The sequence below is a fragment of the Ammodytes marinus genome (genome assembly GCF_949987685.1).
Source record: "Ammodytes marinus genome assembly, chromosome: 6".
Taxonomy (NCBI): Eukaryota; Metazoa; Chordata; class Actinopteri; order Uranoscopiformes; family Ammodytidae; genus Ammodytes; species Ammodytes marinus.
Window position 1 is genome coordinate 15,530,481 of NC_137235.1, and position 22,380 is coordinate 15,552,860.

The 22,380-nt window shown below is 40.7% G+C and overlaps 2 protein-coding genes across 2 annotated transcripts; one reads left to right on the forward strand and one right to left on the reverse strand.

Moving 5' to 3' along the window:
* Positions 1 to 409: 409 nt before the first annotated feature.
* Positions 410 to 16,421, reverse strand: pde5aa (phosphodiesterase 5A, cGMP-specific, a; the record flags this gene model as incomplete). The annotated part of the gene is made up of 23 exons (XM_080028806.1): positions 410 to 583; positions 693 to 776; positions 1,077 to 1,151; positions 1,256 to 1,319; positions 1,420 to 1,497; positions 1,599 to 1,699; positions 3,994 to 4,081; positions 4,273 to 4,367; positions 5,992 to 6,120; positions 7,078 to 7,224; positions 7,701 to 7,751; positions 7,848 to 8,023; positions 8,419 to 8,567; positions 8,739 to 8,806; positions 8,926 to 9,078; positions 9,269 to 9,358; positions 9,777 to 9,857; positions 10,123 to 10,206; positions 11,564 to 12,245; positions 12,515 to 12,851; positions 15,528 to 15,657; positions 16,014 to 16,240; positions 16,355 to 16,421. 23 exons carry the CDS (start codon positions 16,419 to 16,421, stop codon positions 410 to 412), a joined length of 3,330 nt encoding a protein of 1,109 aa, XP_079884932.1.
* Positions 16,422 to 16,660: 239 nt separating this feature from the next.
* Positions 16,661 to 22,168, forward strand: ppp2r2ca (protein phosphatase 2, regulatory subunit B, gamma a; the record flags this gene model as incomplete). The annotated part of the gene is made up of 9 exons (XM_080029183.1): positions 16,661 to 16,724; positions 17,268 to 17,365; positions 17,524 to 17,707; positions 18,514 to 18,626; positions 18,974 to 19,151; positions 20,448 to 20,612; positions 20,755 to 20,924; positions 21,431 to 21,522; positions 21,871 to 22,168. 9 exons carry the CDS (start codon positions 16,661 to 16,663, stop codon positions 22,166 to 22,168), a joined length of 1,362 nt encoding a protein of 453 aa, XP_079885309.1.
* Between the last annotated feature and the right edge of the window lie 212 nt (positions 22,169 to 22,380).

Sequence of the window (22,380 nt, forward strand, 5' to 3'; positions counted from 1 at the left end):
ATTTGCACTCACTTACACATCTTTACACATGTCAACATACATGCAGTGATTAAACTTATTAAAGACTGAAAATAGCACATGTAGAATGGGTATCTTTCCTAAGCTTGTGCAGCTTTGTTTAAAAAAAATACAGAAATAGATACGTTTTGCCTATGTGAGACCTGACACTGCTGAAGGCGGGTTTCAAACTGGACTAGCCTCAGCATATGCTGTTACAGTTGTTTTTGACATAAGTGCAGCATTGCTAATCTTATTGTATAATATTATTGTATATCCCATTAGCACAGTTTGTACTCAAAGTTCTGATGTGTGGGCACCAGGCCAATATTTAGTCAAGATGTGATCCACAACAGGCAGTTCATATTCCTTTTAAATTCCAAAGCAATGTCTTCATTTTCCAGTCGGTCCTTTATTCTGTCTTTTCTGTCTGTGTCACTTCTTCGTTGTTTCTATCTGTTTCCAGGGATACACTGTTTTCATTGTTTTCTTCATTCGCTTCATCAACAAGATGCAGCCAGTGTACTCTGTTCTTCTTACAACCATTCAGCAGTGGTGAGCAGGTGCCAAACAGTCTTGATACAGCCTGAGGTAGACAGAGACATAAAGCGTGATGATCGGAAAGATGGGAAAAACCAATGCACACATATGCGTGCATGCCATACACCCACACACATACAACAGAAATAACACACCTTGTAGAGAGGATAGCAGATTTCATCAATGTATTCAACTTGCATGTCTGGCAGTCGGGTGCTGTTTTCTCGGTTCATCATGCCCTGGTGAGAGGTAAGAAGAGTGTCAACTGGTTGTTAGAGTCGGGCTATTTCATAGGAGGCCAGACGATTTGCAGTTGATCTAGTCAAACAAAGCATAATCTGGTGTCTTCAAAGTGCAGTTTAAGAGGCATCACCAATAAAATACTTTGTGCAGTCTGAAGAGTGACCCTGAAGGGTTAAATAAGCTATCACCTGAACGAATTTGGACCATGGTGCAAAAAAATGGATAGAAATCATTTGATCACGTTGTTACCAATATAAAATATAAACAAAGAGACAAATCCTGCTACCAAGACTTACAATGGGTTTGATTTTGAACTCTTTTTCCTCTTTGTCCCCTTGTGCAAAGAACTCCATGGCAACCAGTTTGGCAATCTATTTGGGAGGAGGAGGAAAAAGGTTAAAGTTGTTGTGAACTCAAAATGATTGAGCAATTTAAGCTTGAGGTGTTTGAGTAAAACTTATTTTGTGAGACCTACCTTTTTTTGTTCAGGCCAAGGCTTTGTGATAGCGGAGAGGTCACTAGCTGTCATTAACATCGACCTGTGGGGCGAATAAACATCTTAAAGGAACAGCCCTTTCCCCCACTTCATCACAGAAATCATTAAAGTGTGTCACTGGTTGTAATTAATTTAACTCTCACCTCAGTAGATCCCTTTGTTTCTCACTCTTCCAGCATACTCTGCTTTTCTTAGCGAGAGAAAAGAACTCCTTTCTCCTCCTAAAAAGCAAAGCACAGAAATAACAAGTGTACAAGAGGAATAACAAGATGTTCACAATGCTTGACCTACAACTGCTTTGACATTTTATTATTCAACATACTCCATGTAGACGGAGAGATCAGTGGCGAGGATTGCCCTTTTGATCAACTGTAGTACAGCTCTGTGGTCCTCGGGCGAGAGACCACTGAGAATCTGACTCCCCTAGGAGAGGAAGAGAGAGACAGCGACCGAGTGAGATGGAGAAGCAAAGGGAAGACCTCAACTCAGCGACCAACAGTTACAGTATATGCAGGGACAGCCAGGCAAAAAACAATGTTAAGAGAAGAACGAACGGAGACTCTGGTGGCGTAGTGGATAGAGCGCATACCATATTGTCTCAGGCCTCGTTGCCAGAGCCGGCCCAAGCCTTCATGGGGCCCTAAGCGGAATATGATCAGGGGGCACCTCTCCAATCGTAGCGCTGCCCAAATTATTGCCCATTGTTAAATGTTATCCCCACACCCAGTGTTTTATGCTAGTGCATCCAATGTCCAGATGGGTGAAAATATATGACAGCTGAGATCCCGACCCTCCTAGGGGGGGTCCGGGGGTATGCCCCCCCGGGAGATTTTTTTTTAAGTTTTTAAAGTGAAATGCATGAATCTGGTGCACTCTGAGAGAAAAATTAAGAGGCAAAATCTGAGAAATTTTGTGTGAACAAATAATTTGGAGACAGTGGGTTGGATGAATTAGAAGCTATTGAAGAAAGGCACATGGGTTTTCCATAAAAATATTAATTCAAAATAAAATATTATGAAGGGTCCTCTGGGATGGGCTTGGAGTTGTTTTTCTTTTACTGGACATATTTCTCTGTAATATAATGAATGCATTTAAATGCAGTGAGAGGAACGAAGCAGAAGCATTCTGTTGTCCAGCTTTCTTTTTTTCACAGATGAGGCTGAAATAGGCCATAGACTATCCACAGTGCATGGGCAACTGAGAGCAGTCCCATTTCCAAATGTTTTTAAATAAACTCAATACACGCTGTGCATGGATGTGAACGTGACATGATCAGTTAATTTCGGATTACCTCCCAGATAAACTGATTCAATTATTAGGCTATTAATTATCTAGACCAAAACATTTTATTGTTTTTTTGTATGATAACTTACATTTTTATAATATGATGTCAATATCAAACACACAAACTAAAAAAAAAAAAAAAAAAAAAATATATATATAGGCTATATATATTATTATTATTTTTTTTGGAGGGGGCCCCAAGCAACCGCTTAGTTCGCTAATGCCTCGGGCCGGCTCTGCTTGTTGCAGTGGTCGTGGGTTCAAATACGACCCGTGGAACTTTACTGTATGTCATCCCCCCTCTCTCTCTGTCTCCCCATTTCAAGTCTGTACTTTCAAATACAGCTTGAAAATGCCAAAAAATAATCTTAAAAAAAAAAGAAAAAAAGAGAAGAAAGACCACTTTGACTTAACCCATTGATGACTATGGCAATCTAGGATGCATGTCCTTAATGCCTGAGGGTTTTCTGAAAAAATAGTACGAATTGTCAAGTCTACCAAAACCTTAATATCTAAGCCTGTGTAGCACATAGAAACATGAAATAAAATACATTTAAAAGTTAAGGTTCACATGTTTTATTTAAATATGCTCCCTTAGCGCTTACAAACCAACAAATATTTCTAAAAATCGTCAAAATTAGATGAATTAAAAAATTATTAAATATTGTTAATAAATAGATGCAATGTGTTGTGTGATTTTCGTCAGTAGTCTATAGTAGACCTTGATTCTGCGCACCAAACGCCACTAACTGTTCTGTCGCCGACATAGCTGGCGTATTTTTTTTATTATTTTTTTAATTTTTAATTTTTTTGATTGACATGATTTTCGGCAAACCACACAACTTTTGGGTGGTCACGTGGTCTTAAAAAAATCAACAAAACCCACCTCATGTGTATTTGAACCAATGACAGTGCATTCAATGCTGGGAATGCCATGAAAATTAGATAAAGTAATAATGCTGCACGATGCAGCATCAGGCAGGAGAGCCAATGTGGCATCGCGCAGCAACCGTCATCAATGGGTTAACTTAAAAAAAAATTGGAAAACTTTCTGCATAGTAGGCCACTTTTTAAAAGCACAAACATAATATATTTTCTTCAGCACATACTGATTATATTTCTGAAATGTATATCCATAACAACAACATCAAACTATATATGATAATTCATAAAATGTATATCAATCACCTTTAGTATGTTTGTATAATGTATGTAATGTATGTTTATGTATATAAAATATTTGTTACTACAACATTTTTGACCATGTGTCAAACAGAGTCCAATAAAGTGTAATGATTAGAGAGAAACACTGGAGTACATAATGGTTAACTAGTGGTTGGATTAGATGTAACAGGTAGCAGAAACACACTGTCACACTCTTATGCTGTTGAGAAAAACAAAGCTGGGTTAAAATGGATGAAAGGATGTCCTACATTGTTGTTTAGGATGAAGACGCACAGGGTGTAGTGGTGGTTCTCAAGAGAAGAGTGTCCATACAGCTGAGCTAAAGGCTGCTGACTCCTGAGACACACACATAGAGAGAGAGAGAGAGAGAGAGAGAGAGAGAGAGAGAGAGAGAGAGAGAGAGAGAGAGAGAGTTGGAGAAAGAGAAACAAATTATGTTGGGAAGGCGGTCACTGTCAATTGATAGAATAACCAGCATCATACATTCACATCAAATAAAACACAAAAGAAGGGGAAGCAATGTTTACCTTGCAATGTAAGAGTTACTGACTCCTCTGTGGTCAACATCATGATTCAAAGTGGCTATCATCAATGCCAAGATCTCCAGAGGGGAAAATATTGTCTGAAATATAAACAAAAAGAGACGGACAGAGAAAGAAAACATTTGATAAATGTTTACATTTTTTATATTGAAATCAGTCAGGGAGAGAAGCGACACTTTCAAATTGTGTGTATGTTCAAGGGTCTTGAATGAAGGACAAAAAAACACTTCACAGAAGTCAGTGGAGTTACCTAATGTATATTTATGATGCACCTTTTGAGGATTAACAAAAACATTTAAAATACATTCCTAAAATACAGGAAATTAAGATAATGTCTGATTTTGAACATTTTGTACTTTACTGATTTGTTTTGACATGTCAAGATTTTTTTATTTATATTTAAGATATTTTTGGTGCTGATAAGTGTTATCAATGTTTCATGTGCTAATCAAAGGTTACACTAAATATCTTACACCCTGTCAATACAGCGCTAAATTCAAATTGGGAAAATACTGATGCATGGAATGTAACCTACTGGTATATTCTAAAGAACATTAAAATGTACTGAAGCTCATTCTCTAGTGAGAAAGCAAAAATCGGTGCTGTGTTAATAAAAAAAAAATAAAAAATGTGTTCAGCAGGACAATGACATATCACATCTGATTGTTTGAGCTAAAGAATCCAGGGATCTGGCCAAACTCATCAATGTGACAGCTTGAATATCTATAAATCCAATAAATGACAAAACATTAGAAAACAAAGTGTACTGTAAACCTATTGTCATACCAATGACTTAACTACAACAACAACCCACTCTGCAAAATGCTGACAAATCAAACAGTATGAGGTGATTAGTTTCACAGCACTATAACACACACTCACAATTGAGGACTTAAACAGAGAGACAGAGAAACTAAAATAGGGGAGCCGCAGGGTTCATTTAAGTAGAGTCTGGTTTGTGATCCCCATGGAGAGCGATGTTGGGTACGTCTAAAATTACTCCTCTTTCAAATAATTAATCATGACATGAACCACAGAATGCCTGAAGTCCTTGAATGACTCTTATATAGCTGGATTAAGCACTTGAACTGGGATTATGATTTTAAGAATTGAACACATAAAATCAACATGATGCCAATTTTAACATATGACCAATAATTATGCAAGAAAAATGTGTTTCCCATGTTGTATAATGGGAAGCTTACATTTAGCATCTGCCTGTATTTAAATTGGACTTGGAAAATACCTAAATTCATGCAACTTTTAAACATGTTGTCAATACTGGCTAATATTGATTATGATATAATGTGGGCAATCAGTACATAATGAGCTAATATGCCACTGCAGGACTGCTGCTAAAACCATGTAGTTGAATAATTGACAGGGCAGTAATAGATTGTTAGCTTCTTTTTTAGTTTAAAATATGTAAACCTTGAATGTATATATCACTTAATCCACTCTCTTTCTGGTCATCAAATATTGATATTGTCATGTGATGAAATAAATAAAGTCAGCCTGCAAAGGTTGAATGAGTTTGCAAAGGATCGGAGCATGAATACTTAAAAGGGACCTACTAAGGCATGCTAGTTTGGCACACTCAACATAGTTATTATATTATTAATTTAGCATATTTGAGTTTTGGTAGTGATGGCTAATGTACATGCTCATGTGCAAGAATACACATAGACCCATGCATGCACTTACCTGGAGCTGATCTGTGGCCATGAGCATGGCAAACATGCTCTGGGCAGTGCTCAGTGCATGGTTCCAGTTGTGATAAGGCACACTGTTCCTGTAACCACGTCTCACAGTCAGGACCCACTGGCACAGGCTCTGTAGGAAAGGAAAATGTACACGTGGTTATCTGCTGCAGAGTGGTCCAAGTCTTTAGGAATACATAGTGGTCTGACTTAATAAAATATAAAATGTTCATCTTTTTACTTAATCTTGCTTAATAATTCTAATGAGCCAAAGGATTAACAACCAAAAAATAAGCATGGAAGTGCCGTGTTTCATTTGCGTGTATGTACATTAGGGAATATTCAAAAATCCAGCGCAAATCCCCTATGCAAATAAGCCTTGTTGCAAATACCATCTAATTCTCAAAGACCAGCGCTTATTACCACAGCCTTTTATACTGGTGCAATTTACCGCCACTGAGAGCCTTGTGCTACAACAGCGCTATTTCTCTCTCTCTCTTTATCTCTTTCTCTTGCTTTATTACAAACAATGTCACCGTATGAACCTGTGATATGTGTGTAAAGCAGATTATAGAACATTCATCACCATCAAATCCTGGACAATCATCTTAATGAACCATCCAGTGGCACAGTGCATAAAAGCGCAAAGTACCGACTGAAACTGACCACTTGAAACTGTGCCGCCTGGGAAGAGATCTGCTTACTCACTGAAATGCGAAACATGGGCAAACTACAGCCAGCTGTCAAACTTTGTGGCGGTGTTAGCACCGGCATATAATTAATGCAAATTATTTTGTGGATACGGTGCTAAAACGGGGCAGATTGTAGGTGCTTCCGCAAATAATGGAGCTATTAGCACACAATCCGTTCTTAGTGGAACTGGCCCTTAGTGTGCACATACAAAACGATTCAAAGTAACTCTTGCACATTGCACAATTGCACATACATAAAACAAATTGTATTGTTCAGTTTCAAATACTTCGATAAAGTAATTCAAATCAATTTATTTTCCATATCCAAGGGTTATCATTTCTAAATAATAATGATTCTACTCTTTGCCCTGAAGCCTGATAATTTGAAGGCCACTTACCTTATAATCAATGTTAAAAGTCTGCACCAAATTGAGGTCCAGGAACATACGCATGGTGGCTTGAATGGTCTGGTCTTCTTCTAGAGCAAAACCAGAGAAATTGAGGTCTCGAATTTGCAGTGATTCAGCTGATGGAATTGTGGTCTCCTAAATAACAGTACAGAAGACAGACATTATAATATAAACCTACAGGCACAGAACATTCATATAACCACAAACAGAACTGAAAAGATGTGATTTATTTTTCTTCCTCTGGCCCAGCACGGAGCATGAAAATCCTCTTGGGTTAACAGAGGTGAGAAGGTCATCAAAGGCTTTATAAGAGCTTGGATTTGCCAGTGCGTTAATTGTAAAAGTTTGCATTAAGGCCAGTTTATCTGACCTTCAGAAATAATCCGAGTGGTGCTTCCAGTACTACCGACTGAAGGGAAGAAGATAAGTGAGTGTTCTAATTTCGTGTAAAAGATTGTGTATTACGTAAATGCTATTCAAGGTGAAGCACAGAGATCCATAACGAGGCTAGACTGGACTAAGATAAAGTGCTCAAATTAACCAAAGGAAGATCGATACTACTTGCTGTAGTTTGGTCTGGCTTTGCGAGACTAAAGGAAGTTAGGAAACACCTGCAATGCCTGGACTTCCTGCTCTGCTGCGGTGATGTGGTAGGCGAGAACCTGTGCGAAGAGAAGACATACAGACAGTCAACATTTAAAGTTGCAAACATCTGAATAGTTTCACTTGGCTCTTAGCTAACGACGGCAGATACCCACTTCCTGTGTGACCTCTATACTGGCCCTCCGCTCCTCTGTGATCTGCACAGCCTGAACATATTGCATAGCCAGGCCGCAGTACACCGCCAGGTCTTCTAGTAGGCGCTCATCATATCTGTTAAAGGGCTCCACCTCCTCCAAGTCTCTGCTCCTTTTGTTCATTAGCTGGCACACCGCTATGTGACAAAGAAACATATAGAGAGAAATTTCTGAGGAATGTCCTTTATTTATTCAGTTTCTCAACTAACTTTATTTATAGTAGGTCTAGAATCCAAGTCTAGTTTGGGTGGTTATATTGAAGATACCTGTAACTTCAAGTATCTTCTGTTCATCCAGTGCTGATCTATGGCAGTTTTCAATGGTTTAATCAAGCCTTTTACCTAATTTATCTTAATCAAATTTCTAGTAAACAGCTGATTTCACCTTCCAGAAATTGAACAACAACCGAGATGTTGTGTTTTGCCAAGCACAAATGACTGCTCGTATTTTAGAGACATCTATAGGAAGAGTTTATGAAGTCACATTCGGAGGCCTACAGTTTGTCATATACACCGTGAGTATCATGACTTACCAATAACATCTTCAGATCTCTCATTTCTGACAGGGCTGCAGATCAGACTATTTATTGATCCCTCAGAACTCTCCGACATGTTAATTGTTTTCATTTCAACCAGAGTTCGAAGGGCACATGTTGTGTCTATATCACTGATGTCGCGCTCCCTGAAAAACAATATGTAACCATTTAGACCATGTCTGATTTTGGATTAAGAAAATATCATATGGTTGATGTATATAAGCAAGAATTTTGAAATGTTAACAAAACGGTTATCGGTAGAAATATGTCAGTAATCATTCTTTGTCTTTATCGATCAAGCAAAATGCGCACAGAACCTTCTGTAGACCTGGCAGGTTGATCCGAGCTCCTCACATTCCAGGTGGATCACTCTGCGGAACGAAACCTGAAAGCAAACCAGAAGAACATAACTATACTGTACATTTAGTGCAAAGATCTGATTCGATGTATACATTTCTAAAGAAACAACCAAAAACAAAAAAGGAGTCAAATAGAGTAAGGCACCTTGTTTTCCCTGACTGAGGTTTGCTCACAGGGGATGAAGATGGTGCAGTACTGAGCGTATGTGAATGGCATGATGGTGGCAGCCATCTTACTCAGCAGAGTTTCAAAGGAATTGTGCTCCTTTGACAATACCCGTGCCATCTCTATCAAGGCCTGACCACACACACACACACACACACACACACACACACACACACACACACACACACACACACACACGCACACACACACACACACACACACACACAAACACACACACACACACACACACATACATGGTTAATTTCATATGCGTATGTACATAGAAATAAATAGATTTCATTTTGCTCTCTGGTGGTGTTACCTGACTGCGCTTGGCCTCCTGTCTTGAGCTTTCATACAGCTGAACATTATCCAGGACCATCCCCAACACATCCATATGATTGGACAGGACCTTGCCAATAAAATTCAACTCACACTTAACTCAAATGTATTGCTAGCAGACGATCTACGTACATATTTATATATTTGTGTATATATATATATATATACTGTATACATATATTGTATATATACTATAGATATACACAGCTCTGGAAAAAATTAAGAGGCCATTCCAAATATTCAGTGTATCTCGTTTTACTATTTATAGGTAGCCTATATGTTTGTGTAAGATTAACATTTTGGTTTTATTTTATAAACTATTGACAACATTTCTACCAAATTCCCCCCAACATATTTTCATTTAGAGCATTTCCATTAAGTAATGTAGAGATGAAGATTTAAGAAAAATCAAGAATGCTGTATATACAGTATATATCGATACAGTATATATCCATATCTATCTATTTATATACATACATATTCCTCACCTTTTGATCCATGCTGGTAAAAACAGAAGACGATCCATCGTAGACATTGATCTTGTTGATCATTAACACTACACCTACCACCTGTACACAAAAACAAGACATGTTTTTCATTGTGTTATTACAGTACGTAGGTCCCCTACGATATACTGACATTAACACTAATCCCAATGAAAGTTCCGTATGAGTATCTATATGTACCCTCATTAATCTGTCTATTTTATCAATCGAAAAGGGGTGATTCATTTCTACAGTCTATCCTATCCATGTGAAGCAAGTCAGCAAGAGGAATATGCAAAAACACATATAAAAAGCTTGAATTAAATGAGAAGAAAGTTAAGATTGTTACCTCTCCCCCGTGGATCTTGATGGGAACACTCAAAACAGTCCTGATCTTTGATGATATCTCGTCATCTAGGTCGAATCTGGGGTCCTTAGGATATGAACAAAGTACATAAGTACACAACACTGTAGACAGTTGCAGTGTGTGTGTGTGTGTGTGTGTTTCTGTTTGTGTAAGTCATGTGTTCGGCAACTTTGTGTTCATTAAGATATGTAAGTAATTGTTATGCGTTCCCCCTTTTTCCACCTGTCTGTCGTGTTTTTGTAATAAGTTAGAGGGTTTGGGTATTTTAGGTTTGGAGGAGGAAGTCCTGGATCTGACGGTCCAATGCGCGGCTGGTCCAGGCTTCCTGCACCTTTTGTTTTGTCAAACAGTCCTCCAGTCGTTTTGAATTTGGGGATTAGTTTAATGAATTGTTATTATTATTTAAACTTTAATTCTGGTTTGGTGTTCTTCCTTTCATGTTACTGGCCGATGAATGACCCATGTAATAAAGGGTGGCCTTAGCACTAATGTTACAGCAACAGACTTTGACACCCAAGCTTAACTCTAATCATAAGTCCCGAAAATACCAAGTCAGTATTGCCAAACAGCTTTAGCCACATCCTGCCAGGTTACTAGGTACAACCCATTTACACCAACCCTGACTGGAGATTAGCTGGTGCATATCTCTGCCAGGGGTTGGGTCTGGTTCCTAATCTCATTGATGTTGAAGAGGAGGAGGGGTAGAGTGGCCACGTCCCATAAGCCCTTAAAGTGAACTGCACTGTCCCCAAAGATAAAATGTATTTTACGTTTCTCCAAATTGTACTATGCAGAACAAATATTGAAACAGTTCTTTTGAATGCAATCTTTGTTTCTCAGGCTCTATCTAACAATGCTTAAGAAACATACAAAGAAAATCACACACATGGAAAGAAAGTAATGCCCTGTGTGTGTGTGTGTGTGTGTATGTGTGTGTGTGTGTTTGTAATGTGTGTATTTGAGAATGTCACTGCCCAAAATAGTCAGAGATTAATCATTCAAGGAATCCCTTAAAGGATAAGAAGCAGGTTCGTCATCTGGGATTCCCTTTAACACCTCCACAAGCACCGCAAAATAACCATGTCATCTCAGGTTATCAGGAAGTGGGAGAGCAGTTAGTGTATGTGTGGGTGTGTGTATTTGAGAACATCACCGTCCCATTTATCAGAGACTAATCGTACAATAATTCCCTTAAACTAAAGGATAAGAAGCAGGTGCGTCATCTGGGATTCCCTTTAACACCCCCACACCACAAAATAACCACGTAATTCTCTAAAGACAGCTTATCAGGAAGTAGATGTGTCATTCAAGGTAACTCCTTCCTCATTAAAATACCTGTGCCCTAAAACCAGGGGAACAAAGCTTTCTGAAAAAAATGCAAATTCATGACAATGACAGTTAATGTGTCAGTTGGAAGGTTTACCTCTGATATGTCTCTCAGGTTCATGGGAGACCCCGTGGACAGTACACATCCCATGATACCCTTCACCAGCTCCAGCTGTGAATCGCTGCAAAGGTTGCCTTTGCCCAAGCTACCCAATGCTGAAGGGGGAATAACCTCCTCCAAGGTGTTCCTTCCACCACAGTCTTTCTTTATCAGGGAGAGGGAGCAAGCCTCAGCTGCCAGCAGCTCCCCAGTGTGCAGGACAGCCCTATTGCAGAGCTCTGATATGGAGCCCATCCAGCTTAGACCTCCCCTCAAGAGCTCACTCATCCAGGGGCAGCACTCACCCTGGCCACATGCTGCAGTCTTTGAACCGAAGGGACGTTGAGGGTAAGGAGAGTGGGATCTATCAGGGGTGCCAGGGCAGATAGGAGAAAGAGGAGGGCACGGAGAAAAGCGTGAAGAGCGAGGAGAGCGTGGAGAAGGAGGTAGACTGTGCATCATATCTGGTGTGCAGGTGCGATCGTTCCACTCAGGGGCACTGAGATTGATAGCAAGGGGTCTGAGCCTGTCGGTTAAGGAGGAGATGTTCAAGTGTGTGCTGTACATTGGAGAGGAAGGTCTGCGAGGGTTGCCCCTCATGAGCAGGTCAGAGTGGTCAGAGCTGCTCCTGGGAACCCTCGGAGGCACTGGAGACATATCTCCCTGTAGATTATTGACCCTGAAGTGACATACAAGACAGATGTATTCAATAACTGATAGACTGGGAAAGAAAAGCACACATAAGAACATGACGAATATTTTTTTATGGGAAAATATATGCATTGCCTTAAAATGTCCTTAAGACAATTTATAAGGCCAATTGTTCTTGGCTTACAATCATCAACATACAGTAGAGTATACCATAAGCCACATTTATCACTTTTTAAATAAACAGATTGACAGATTCATCTATCAATTGATAAATAGTTATAGTGCAAAATATCTTACCCAGAAGATCTGCGTAAAAAGTACGCCCTCGTAAAGTCGGAGTGGTCATCCAGCCATGCCTCCACTTGGTTGCTTTTTATCCCGTCTCCAAACCTAGTCTTTGAGCGGGGGCTCCACACCGGGGCGAAGAACCAACCCATGCCCTTTTCAATAGGCCGCTCTGTCACTGCTCCCCTGCGGAAAGACTCCTCTGTGCCATCGTCAGGAGATGCGTCGGAGCGACTCGCCCTGCCAGAATCCATTACATCAGACACTTCAGAGTGAAGGCCGGGCATTCCCTCGCTCACGTAAAGCGAGAAAATGTCTACTAAACTCAGTTTGAGTTTATGCGAGCTATCTGAGAGAAAAGATCTACAATGTGGAGGTAAGGAGGGAGACCGAAGTGCCGAGAGAGCGGTGGCTTGTGAAGGTAATCCCTCGACCTTTTAATAGCCGTTCAGGCGTCACGGGTTTATTCTTTAGAGGGAACCGATTTAAACTTCGTTATATAATTAAGGGATTTGGTCCTATCAATCCAATTTGGTATGAATTGGCCCATGTTAATCCTCCTCATATTTTGCTAAATGAAATAGGCTACAGGAAGAAAGCTAGTTTACTATCAATTAGGCTGCTGCATATTTGCGACCTATTCATTGAATTTAAGTGACCTTAAAGGCCTACTTCACCGGTTTGAATATGAAGGTGTATTGAATTCTGAGATCCTATGTAGTATAAATGTGCAAAAAAAATTGAAATTGGTTCATCCTAGCCTGAGAAAAGGCAGAAAGAGCGTTTTTTTAACCCTATATTAATCTTACTGTGACATCACAGTAAGATAAATATAGGGTTAAAAAAAAAACCTTACTTTGTAAATATTACTGTGATTTCTCCTACTGTGACATCACAGTAATATTTACAAAGTAATTTTTTTTTAACCCTATATTTATCTTACTGTGATGTCACAGTAAGATTAATATAGGGTTAAAAAAAACACTCTTTCTGCCTTTTCTCAGGCTAGGATGAACCAATTTCAATTTTTTTTGCACATTTATACTACATAGGATCTCAGAATTCAATACACCTTCATATTCCCACCGGTGAAGTAGGTCTTTAACAATCATCCTATTTTAATCTCCCTTGTCACTCACATGACATAAATAAATAATTATTGAGCATTCTACCGGGCCCAGGGGCCTCAGGGGGCCCTAAGCCAGAGATACTCATAGTAACTTTTCATGTCGCATTGTCAAAGAGCTCAGTCACTCATGTCAATAACAGGGTCCAAAAAGGAATAAGCCTTAATATAATGCAATAAATCATCATGTACCTCAACTAGTAAGGGAGAAATACAAAAGCAAAAGAAAACAGCATTAGTAGCTCTGTATAAGGGGCTTCATGATGAGCCTTTAGGGCCCCCACACATACAGGAATAAGATTTATTTATTATTATTTATTTTTTTAAGATATTTTTTTTATGCTTTTATTGACAGTGCAGAGAGGGGAGTGACGTGCAGAGGACGACCGCAGATGTGAATGGAACCCGGGTCTGCTGCTGGGAGGGGGACGCCTTACCAACTGAGCTAAAGGCGCCCCCAGGAATAAGATTTCTATGTGTAAATTCTATACTGTTCATAAAAAGCAGCTAACCACCCTTTATCTGTTGAAATGAGTCTCTCCATCATATAACACGAGTCTGCAGACCAATCTACTGTGGGAGACGAGACAACTAGCAAACAAAATTGAGTCACACGGAGGAAGATTGAGAGATACTGTTTTGAACCTATATTGTTGCACCACTAAATCAATAATGCACAGACACTGCGGAAAATAAAGTAAGATGTCTTCCTACCTTCATGCTTATTTTCCCGAAGCATCCCATAAACCGTCCATAGAGCCCTCGGCCCGCCCTTTCCTCTGCTTCTCTCTTTACTTTTCTCCCTTTCACCCGTGCGGGCTGTGTATGCAAGCTACAGGTGCAGGCTGCAGCTCGGTGCAGCTCACCGAGCTGCGCACCACTTTTGCACCGGGTCAAAGGGCATTATAGAAGTGCGATTAATCTGCGTTAATTTTTTTAATCGCATTAATTTTTCTGTGATTAATTAATCTAAATTAATGCGTTAATTTGACAGCCCTAGTTTTTACCATTAATTGTATATGTCCGGAAATGTAGAAGTGGGGGGACCCTTTAAGAGTCTGCTCCCAGTGGCCCATCATCTCATGAACCGTCTTTCTTAAAAAAAATAAGAAAATATATATTTTTTAAATTTTATTAAGAAAATAAAAAAAATTGGGGGGCCCCACACTAGGTCTTGAAACGGGCCCCCAGATCGTTAAGGCTGCCACTGAAAACAATATTAATAATAGTTAACAGGATTTTATGCTACTGGAATAAATAATTGCTTGATACATGTTATTGTATCAGCATTTGTTGTTCACTTCAACAAGATGCACTGAGTATCTTTATATGCAAAACATTGTAGGGTAGCAAATTGGACGTTTGCCATTACTGTGTCACGTTTATTGCAATTTGTAACAATTAAAAAGTATAAATTATCAAATGCATAAAGTTAATAAATCAAATTCTATTTTATTTAAAACAACTTCAAAACATGCACATACCCACAATAGACTGAGTGTCATGACAGTATTGAGTCATATTGAAGACATACTATAGTAGTACAGTGTTAGTACTGTAATTTGGAAGAAATGAGTGTTAACCTCACTTGGTACATGCAGCAATGGAAAGCTTCTGTAAAAATATGTCAAAATGTGTTTTATTCTCGTAGATAACCACGTAAGGGCAACGTGACACATTTGATGTTCTCCATGTTAAGGGGAGGAACAGAGGCCAACAATGTCACAATGTCAGACCAAAGTATTTGTATTTTTAGGGAAACAGCTGTTGGTGACAATATTTCACTCCACTGACATTGCCAGATAACACTATTAAGTGTGGAGAGAAATAATACCTACATCTCTGACCAGAACCTAGTCTTGCAAAGCCAGACCAAACTACACCAGAACCTAACCTCACACTTCTCTGTGTCTAACTGCTCCCCCTGCTGGCCTCTTTCTCCTTCATCATCTGCAGTGGGCGGGTCTACCAGTGACAGCTTTGTCATGATTGGTTGCTCCAGGAGGAGGCTGCCATGACACAGTGGATGCTGCACAGAATCAGTTCCACAGCATCAGCAGGCAGCACACCTCCAGTCTCCTCGTTATCCCTCTCTCCTTCTCTTTTTTCTCCCTGTCTTCCTCTCACCACCTCCCTTGCGCTCTCTTCTCTCTCCCTCCTCCTCTCCATTCCGACAGACAGGCAGGAGTATAAGCAGCAGCACCGGCAGCAGCAGCAGCAGCAGGCGGACTAGTAGGTGTGCTGAGGCCTATCTCCCTCCTGCAGCAGAGGCAAGACATCGCGTTCTCCTCTGATCTCCGTCAAGGACTATCTATTTGAGAGGTGCCGCGTGTGTGTGTGTGAGAGAGCAGGCATCTGGAAAGTAGGCAGGGAGGAATACCACACCTCGGGAGCATTCACACTCTCTCTACCGGAGCCACACAGGGTGAATGTTGCAGTTGATCTTTTCATAACCACTTCCTCTTCATCCTCTGCTTGTTTCTGTGTGCAAGCTGATGTATATTCTCTGTGCGTCTGCTTGAGTCGTTTGTTGTTTTTTTCCTCCACTCTACAGCTCTGGGATTTGCTCCGGCGAGGGCAAGGCCTTGTGTGACTGCACACTTGTGCCTTTGCTAATGAGAGTGTTGAATATTTAACAAAGGTCACACCATTTTGGCACGTGTGTGGTGCATTTCTCAGCCTGCCTAATGGCAACCCCTCCTCTTTTCTCTCCAAAACTTCATCACCAGCCTTTCCTCCCTGCCTTACATCTTCTACCTGGCCCCCATTTTCCTCTTGTCTATCCTCCTGCATCTTCTTTCCCCTCTCACTCCTTCCTTAAAACCCTCTCTCTCCTCCCTTTCCATTCTCGTGTCCATCTCCTCCTCACGCCTCGTCGCTTTCCGGCCGTCTGGTTTCCCAGGATGCCTTGTTCCTGGCTGCTCCGCTAGGCCCCATCAGCATGGGCGGAGCCTGGGTGGGGAGAGAGACCACGGATTGGACCCTTCCCCTCAGGGCGGGCGCGCTGGCGGGTCACCCTCCCTCAGCTTCAGATGGGCGAGGACACTGAGAGCTCCAAAATCAACCACACCTTCCTGCGAGACTACGTCACTGAAGGTAGAACAGACGGTGTGTCATTGCTGGCTCTGTGGTGTCAGATAACGTGCTGCTATGATTGAACAGATTCATTTCAGCTTCATGGGTGCATTAACCCCGCAATGCTGAGTAAAAAAGAATAGAGGTTGACATAAATCATTCCATGATTTACCCAAAGCTCACTTTGAGACACTGCATTGCTGGGTTTGTTACAAAGACATTAAAGACATTGTATTCTCCAAGGACAGATACATGTTAGATGTATGGTTTGGAGTCTAAGCAGAAAATATATCTGTCACCTTCCTGTCCAACTACGAAATTGTCCATATCAACATGAGCAAGAATTATTTTGGTTTTATTGATCAGAATACTTTTCATTGATCCAGTATTTTTTATTCGATTCCTCCTTCTGCATTTCTCTCTATCTCTGTCTCTGCTCATTTTGCCTACATTATTACTTTTCTGATTTACCATCTATTTATCTTTTCCCCCTTTACTCCTCCTTCTTTTATCGTAACCATGACTCTTCTTGATCACCTCACATTTTCCCTGTGATCCTTCCAGCTGATGTCATCTCTACAGTGGAGTTTAACCAGACAGGGGACCTGCTGGCCACCGGGGACAAAGGTGGCCGTGTGGTCATCTTCCAGAGAGAGACTGAGGTAAGTTTAACACGTTTCTTCACCCCATTCTCTACTAAGCATATTCACTAATACTCCAGCCTTCTGTGCGCCGCTTTGTCCTAAAGGAATCTTCTCACAAGTTTACAAATATGTGTTCACTTAGAGCATGTGTTTTCTTCTCTACTTGCCCTGGACAGTCTAAAGGGGAGTCAGAGGAGGTGGGGGAGACGGGGGACAATGGGGAGTACAATGTCTACAGCACGTTCCAGAGCCACGAGCCGGACTTCGACTACCTGAAGAGTCTGGAGATTGAAGAGAAAATCAACAAGATCAGATGGCTGCCACAGCAGAATGCAGCACATTTCCTCCTCTCCACCAATGGTGAGCAAACCAGTGATTACAGGAGATCAGACATATTTCTATTTCCCCAGTTAGGATGAAGAAAAACTAGTACACTGTGTACAGTTTGCACTATGAGGTTTCAAACGTGAATATGCAGGGTTTTTGATTATTATAAGAAATGACATCATGGACTGAGATGCAAACTTGAGTACAGCCTACCTTCAATGTACAACATTATGCTAGTCTGGCATCATCTTCTTTTATGTAGATGGGATAATATAACATCAAGACAGTCATTGGAGTCACATTTGTGGGTACAGCAGTGGCACCAACCTGCTAGTTTGAAAATCATAAAATCTAATCTTTGCCATCTGCTTACACGACTCAATTACCCTCAAATCAGTGAGTGCCACAGGTATTTTGGAGAAATGTCTTTGCAACATAGTTGTATTGTATAAAATTGTCAGCTGCACTCAAAGCTCATCTGGATTGCCTTGTAAACCGGCCGTATGAAGAAGAAGGCAAGGCTAGGCTACTTTAATGGTATATAGCACATTTCATACATAAATGGCAACTCAAAGTGCTCCACAATAAAAAAATCAATCAAACAACAATTGAACAACAAAGTATACAGTTGAATGAAACTAAACAAAAACTATTTTAAAAGCTAGATTACAGGGTGGAAGAGGCAATATTAAAAAAGGAAAGTTTTAAGCTTTGACTTAAAAAAATCATTATCAGGTTTCTTCTTTGCTTATTGCTTACTTGAGGCGTGTTAAAGTTGAATGTAGCTTGTATTGTTAGCTTTTGCTGAATTGATGTGCACATCTTTCTACCTGTCACAGATAAGACCATTAAACTGTGGAAGGTCAGTGAGAGAGACAAGAGACCAGAGGGATACAACTTGAAAGATGAGGAGGGACGGCTCAAGGACACCTCTACCATCACCTCTCTGCAGGTGCGCGCACACACACACACACACACACACACACACACACACACACACACACACACACACACACACACACACACACACACACACACACACACACACACACACACACAAGCCTACAAATGCACAGTTGTGGTCTGTCAAATATAAATGTATCAGGTTGACCTTTGATTGGCAAGCACAGCGTCCGATGTTTATCCCTTTGCTTGACCCCTAATATGACCCCTGACTCCTATGTCCTCTAATTCTCATTCTTGTCCGCCTTGTTGTCTTTCTATCGCCCTATTTCTTTTCCCCTCTCTTGTTTTCCTTTCCTCTTCTATGAATCTATCCTTTCTACGCATGTTTCAAAGGTGCCGGTGTTGAAGCCTACAGATCTGATGGTAGAGGTACGTCCCAGACGAGTGTTCTCCAACGGACATACCTACCATATTAACTCAATCTCAGTCAACAGCGACGGGGAGACCTACCTGTCTGCTGATGACCTCCGGATCAATATGTGGCATCTGGGCATCACAGACCGCAGCTTCAGTATCCTTCCTAATTTGTTGTGTTCATCATAGACATTACCTTTTTTTTATTCCACTGTGCTCATAAACACAATTCATCGTTTTTCTTTATTTCTGTATTGCTCTGGCTGTTCACAAAATTGGACAGGGTAGATTATTGTGGGCAATCTTCTTCACTGTTGTGAAAGTATTGTGTGGAAATTAAACCAGGTTCATTTAAGTTAAGATCAAAATGAAGATTGAAAGTGTAATATAGCGGAAAAACCCCATCTCACGTGCATGTCACAGAGCCTTTTAATAAAATTAAAGTACTGTATTTAATCATGTCAATACTTTTTTTGGATTCACTTCTCATCCATTTATATAAGCCTAAAAGGAAGGCGTGTCACGTTGCTTATTGGAGCAGATTTTCTGTCAGTGAATCTTTGTATTAAGGTATGGGCTACTTTTAAAACACGGGCACACAAAATGATATGTAGTTTAGTGAGCATGGTTTGATCACAAGTGTGCACCACATGCAAGTGTGTCAAAATGACTATACTTGCTTTTGATGCTCACTGACCAGATTCACACGGTAAATAAATATCTACATTTAAAATCTATTATGCAAAGTTAGTTTTACCATTTAGTTCCATCTATCACTTTAAACAGCAACACCATATTTTTAAATCCATGCCTCAATTCTACATATCACACGCACCAGCACTTGAAATATACATACTGTTGAAATACACTTGACATTACTGAATCCATCTTGGATCTATATTTAATGTAAACAGCTCATGACTATGTTTGGATTTGTGTTTCGATAAGTGTGCCGCGTTCCGCCTCGGAGTGTGCATTCAGTGCGGGCTGTAGCGTGTTGGATGGGGTGTATTCAGTGGTCTCACATTCAAATGTAAGCTGACCTAGAAAATCATAGAGGCATCTATGGGAGAAGTGTTTAAATAATTCAGTCAGCAGTACACTTTCTACTGAACCACACAGGACTACCACAAATAGAACACAGAGAGGAGCAGAGCTTGGGTTGAGACAATGTTTATACTGAAAAGTGAAACATTAATCTAAAACTGGAATGCAACTCAAATGGATGTTGGGTGAATGTCCCATGATTCAGTCTGCCCTTTTGTGTATCTGATTCCAGGGTATCCTTCCTTATTCTTCTCATTATCATTCCCTGCAAAAACATTATAACATACATATCATACCATGTGCATGGTCATCGTACTTTGTCATCATGCTTTCCTCTGTTTGCCACATCTCAGGAATGTGGCGCCATCTTTGCGGTTGTTTGATCCCTAACAGACCTTGTTCTCAGATATTGTTGACATCAAACCAGCCAACATGGAGGATCTGACGGAGGTAATAACAGCGGCAGAGTTCCACCCTCACCACTGCCACATGTTTGTCTACAGCAGCAGCAAGGGCACCCTGCGCCTCTGTGACATGAGAGCTTCTGCACTGTGTGACAAACACACCAAACGTGAGCATGTCATCGTGTGGTTGAGATTGCAGATCCTTTTTGCATTGATAACATTCCTCAACATAATAATCGAGCACAAGGCTATTCTATTTGGAAATAAATAATTGAATCAAATACATCATACCGCTCTGTCATTGGTCAGTGTTTGAGGAACCTGAAGACCCAGGGTGCCGGTCCTTCTTCTCAGAGATCATTTCCTCTGTGTCGGACGTCAAGTTCAGCCACAGTGGACGCTACCTGCTGACCAGAGACTACCTCACCGCCAAGGTGTGGGACCTGAACATGGACAAAGGCCCTGTGGAGACGTACCAGGTGGGAAAGCACATCTGGGGGCCTGATCTGACTCTCCTCCATTTTGTGGAATGTTTGTAGTTGTGTCCGCTTTAGTCTTGGCCACTTAGAGTTGTGATGATAGCTGATTGATTATTTAGTTGATTACTTGACTGACAGATGAATTGATTATTCCAAAAAAAATATGAATCTACAGGTATGTGATGAATCAAAATACACGGGAGGGTTTACTGTTTCTCCCAGTTTCACATGGGGTATTTTAATGTTTTCTGACATTTTGAATATGAAAGGATTAGTCTTTCAAAAGTCAGACATGCAACATGTGTTGCATGTACCCAGAAGCATTGTATGTTATGTACAAGAGGAGAGTAGGAGGAAGGAAATATGTTATCAGAAAACCAGACAGAACCAGATAAGAAATTGAACACATGCAGTTTGTTGTAGATTTTTGGTTGATCCCATGGGAACCTGTGTATAATTCTGAGTGTTCAAGAGCAACAAAGGTTGACTGTCTTCATGATCCCCAGGTCCACGAATACCTAAGGAGCAAGCTGTGTTCCCTCTATGAAAACGACTGCATCTTCGACAAGTTTGAGTGTGTTTGGAACAGCTCAGACAGGTAAGTGCCAGAGATACCAGAAATAAAAGGTGGAAAAGGGATAGTTAGTTACAGTATATTTAGGTCCATTTGAAAGCAAACGAGGAGGAGTGTCTCACTGGGTTTTTTGCTTACAGTGATTCCCTAAAAGCTCTGCCTCTGCCATTATCCGGCATTTAAATCAATTCCTGAGACAAGCTTTGCAGTCAAATCAATCCCTTTGACTTACTTTTTGTTGTCCTTATCTTCCACGTATTCACTCTCTCCCAAACCCTATACTTTTACTCTCTTCATCCTTTGCATTGTATTGCCTTGCCCTGTTCAATATGACATCATCTCATTATGTCCGTTTCCTCTCTCTCTCCTTAGTGTGATCATGACAGGGGCGTACAACAGCTTCTTCCGGATGTTTGACAGGGAGACGGGGCGAGGCGTATCCCTGGAGGCCTGGAGAGAAAGCAGCAAGCCTCGGGCTGTGCTGCGGACCCGGCGTGTGTACACTGGTGGTAAGCGTCGGCGTGGAGATGTGGGCGTTGATAGCCTGGACTTCACCAAGAAAATTCTGCACATGGCTTGGCATCCATCTGAGAATATCATTGCCATAGCAGCCACAAACAACCTGTATATCTTCCAGGATCGCGTCAACCCGGAGACGCAGGGACAGTGACAGAGAGCCCGACATGCTACCTAATTTGGAGGATTAGGAGAAGGCATGGGGAGTGGACAGCCTTTATGTGAAGTCAAAGCCAACTTGTTTTAAAACATCCTGGGATGCAACTTATTTTTATGTTGGTAACAGATTGGATAAATTATAAAGTGACAAGACTGTTAATTTGTTTGATCCCCAAGGAAGGTGTATTATATGGTTTGTCTCAACAC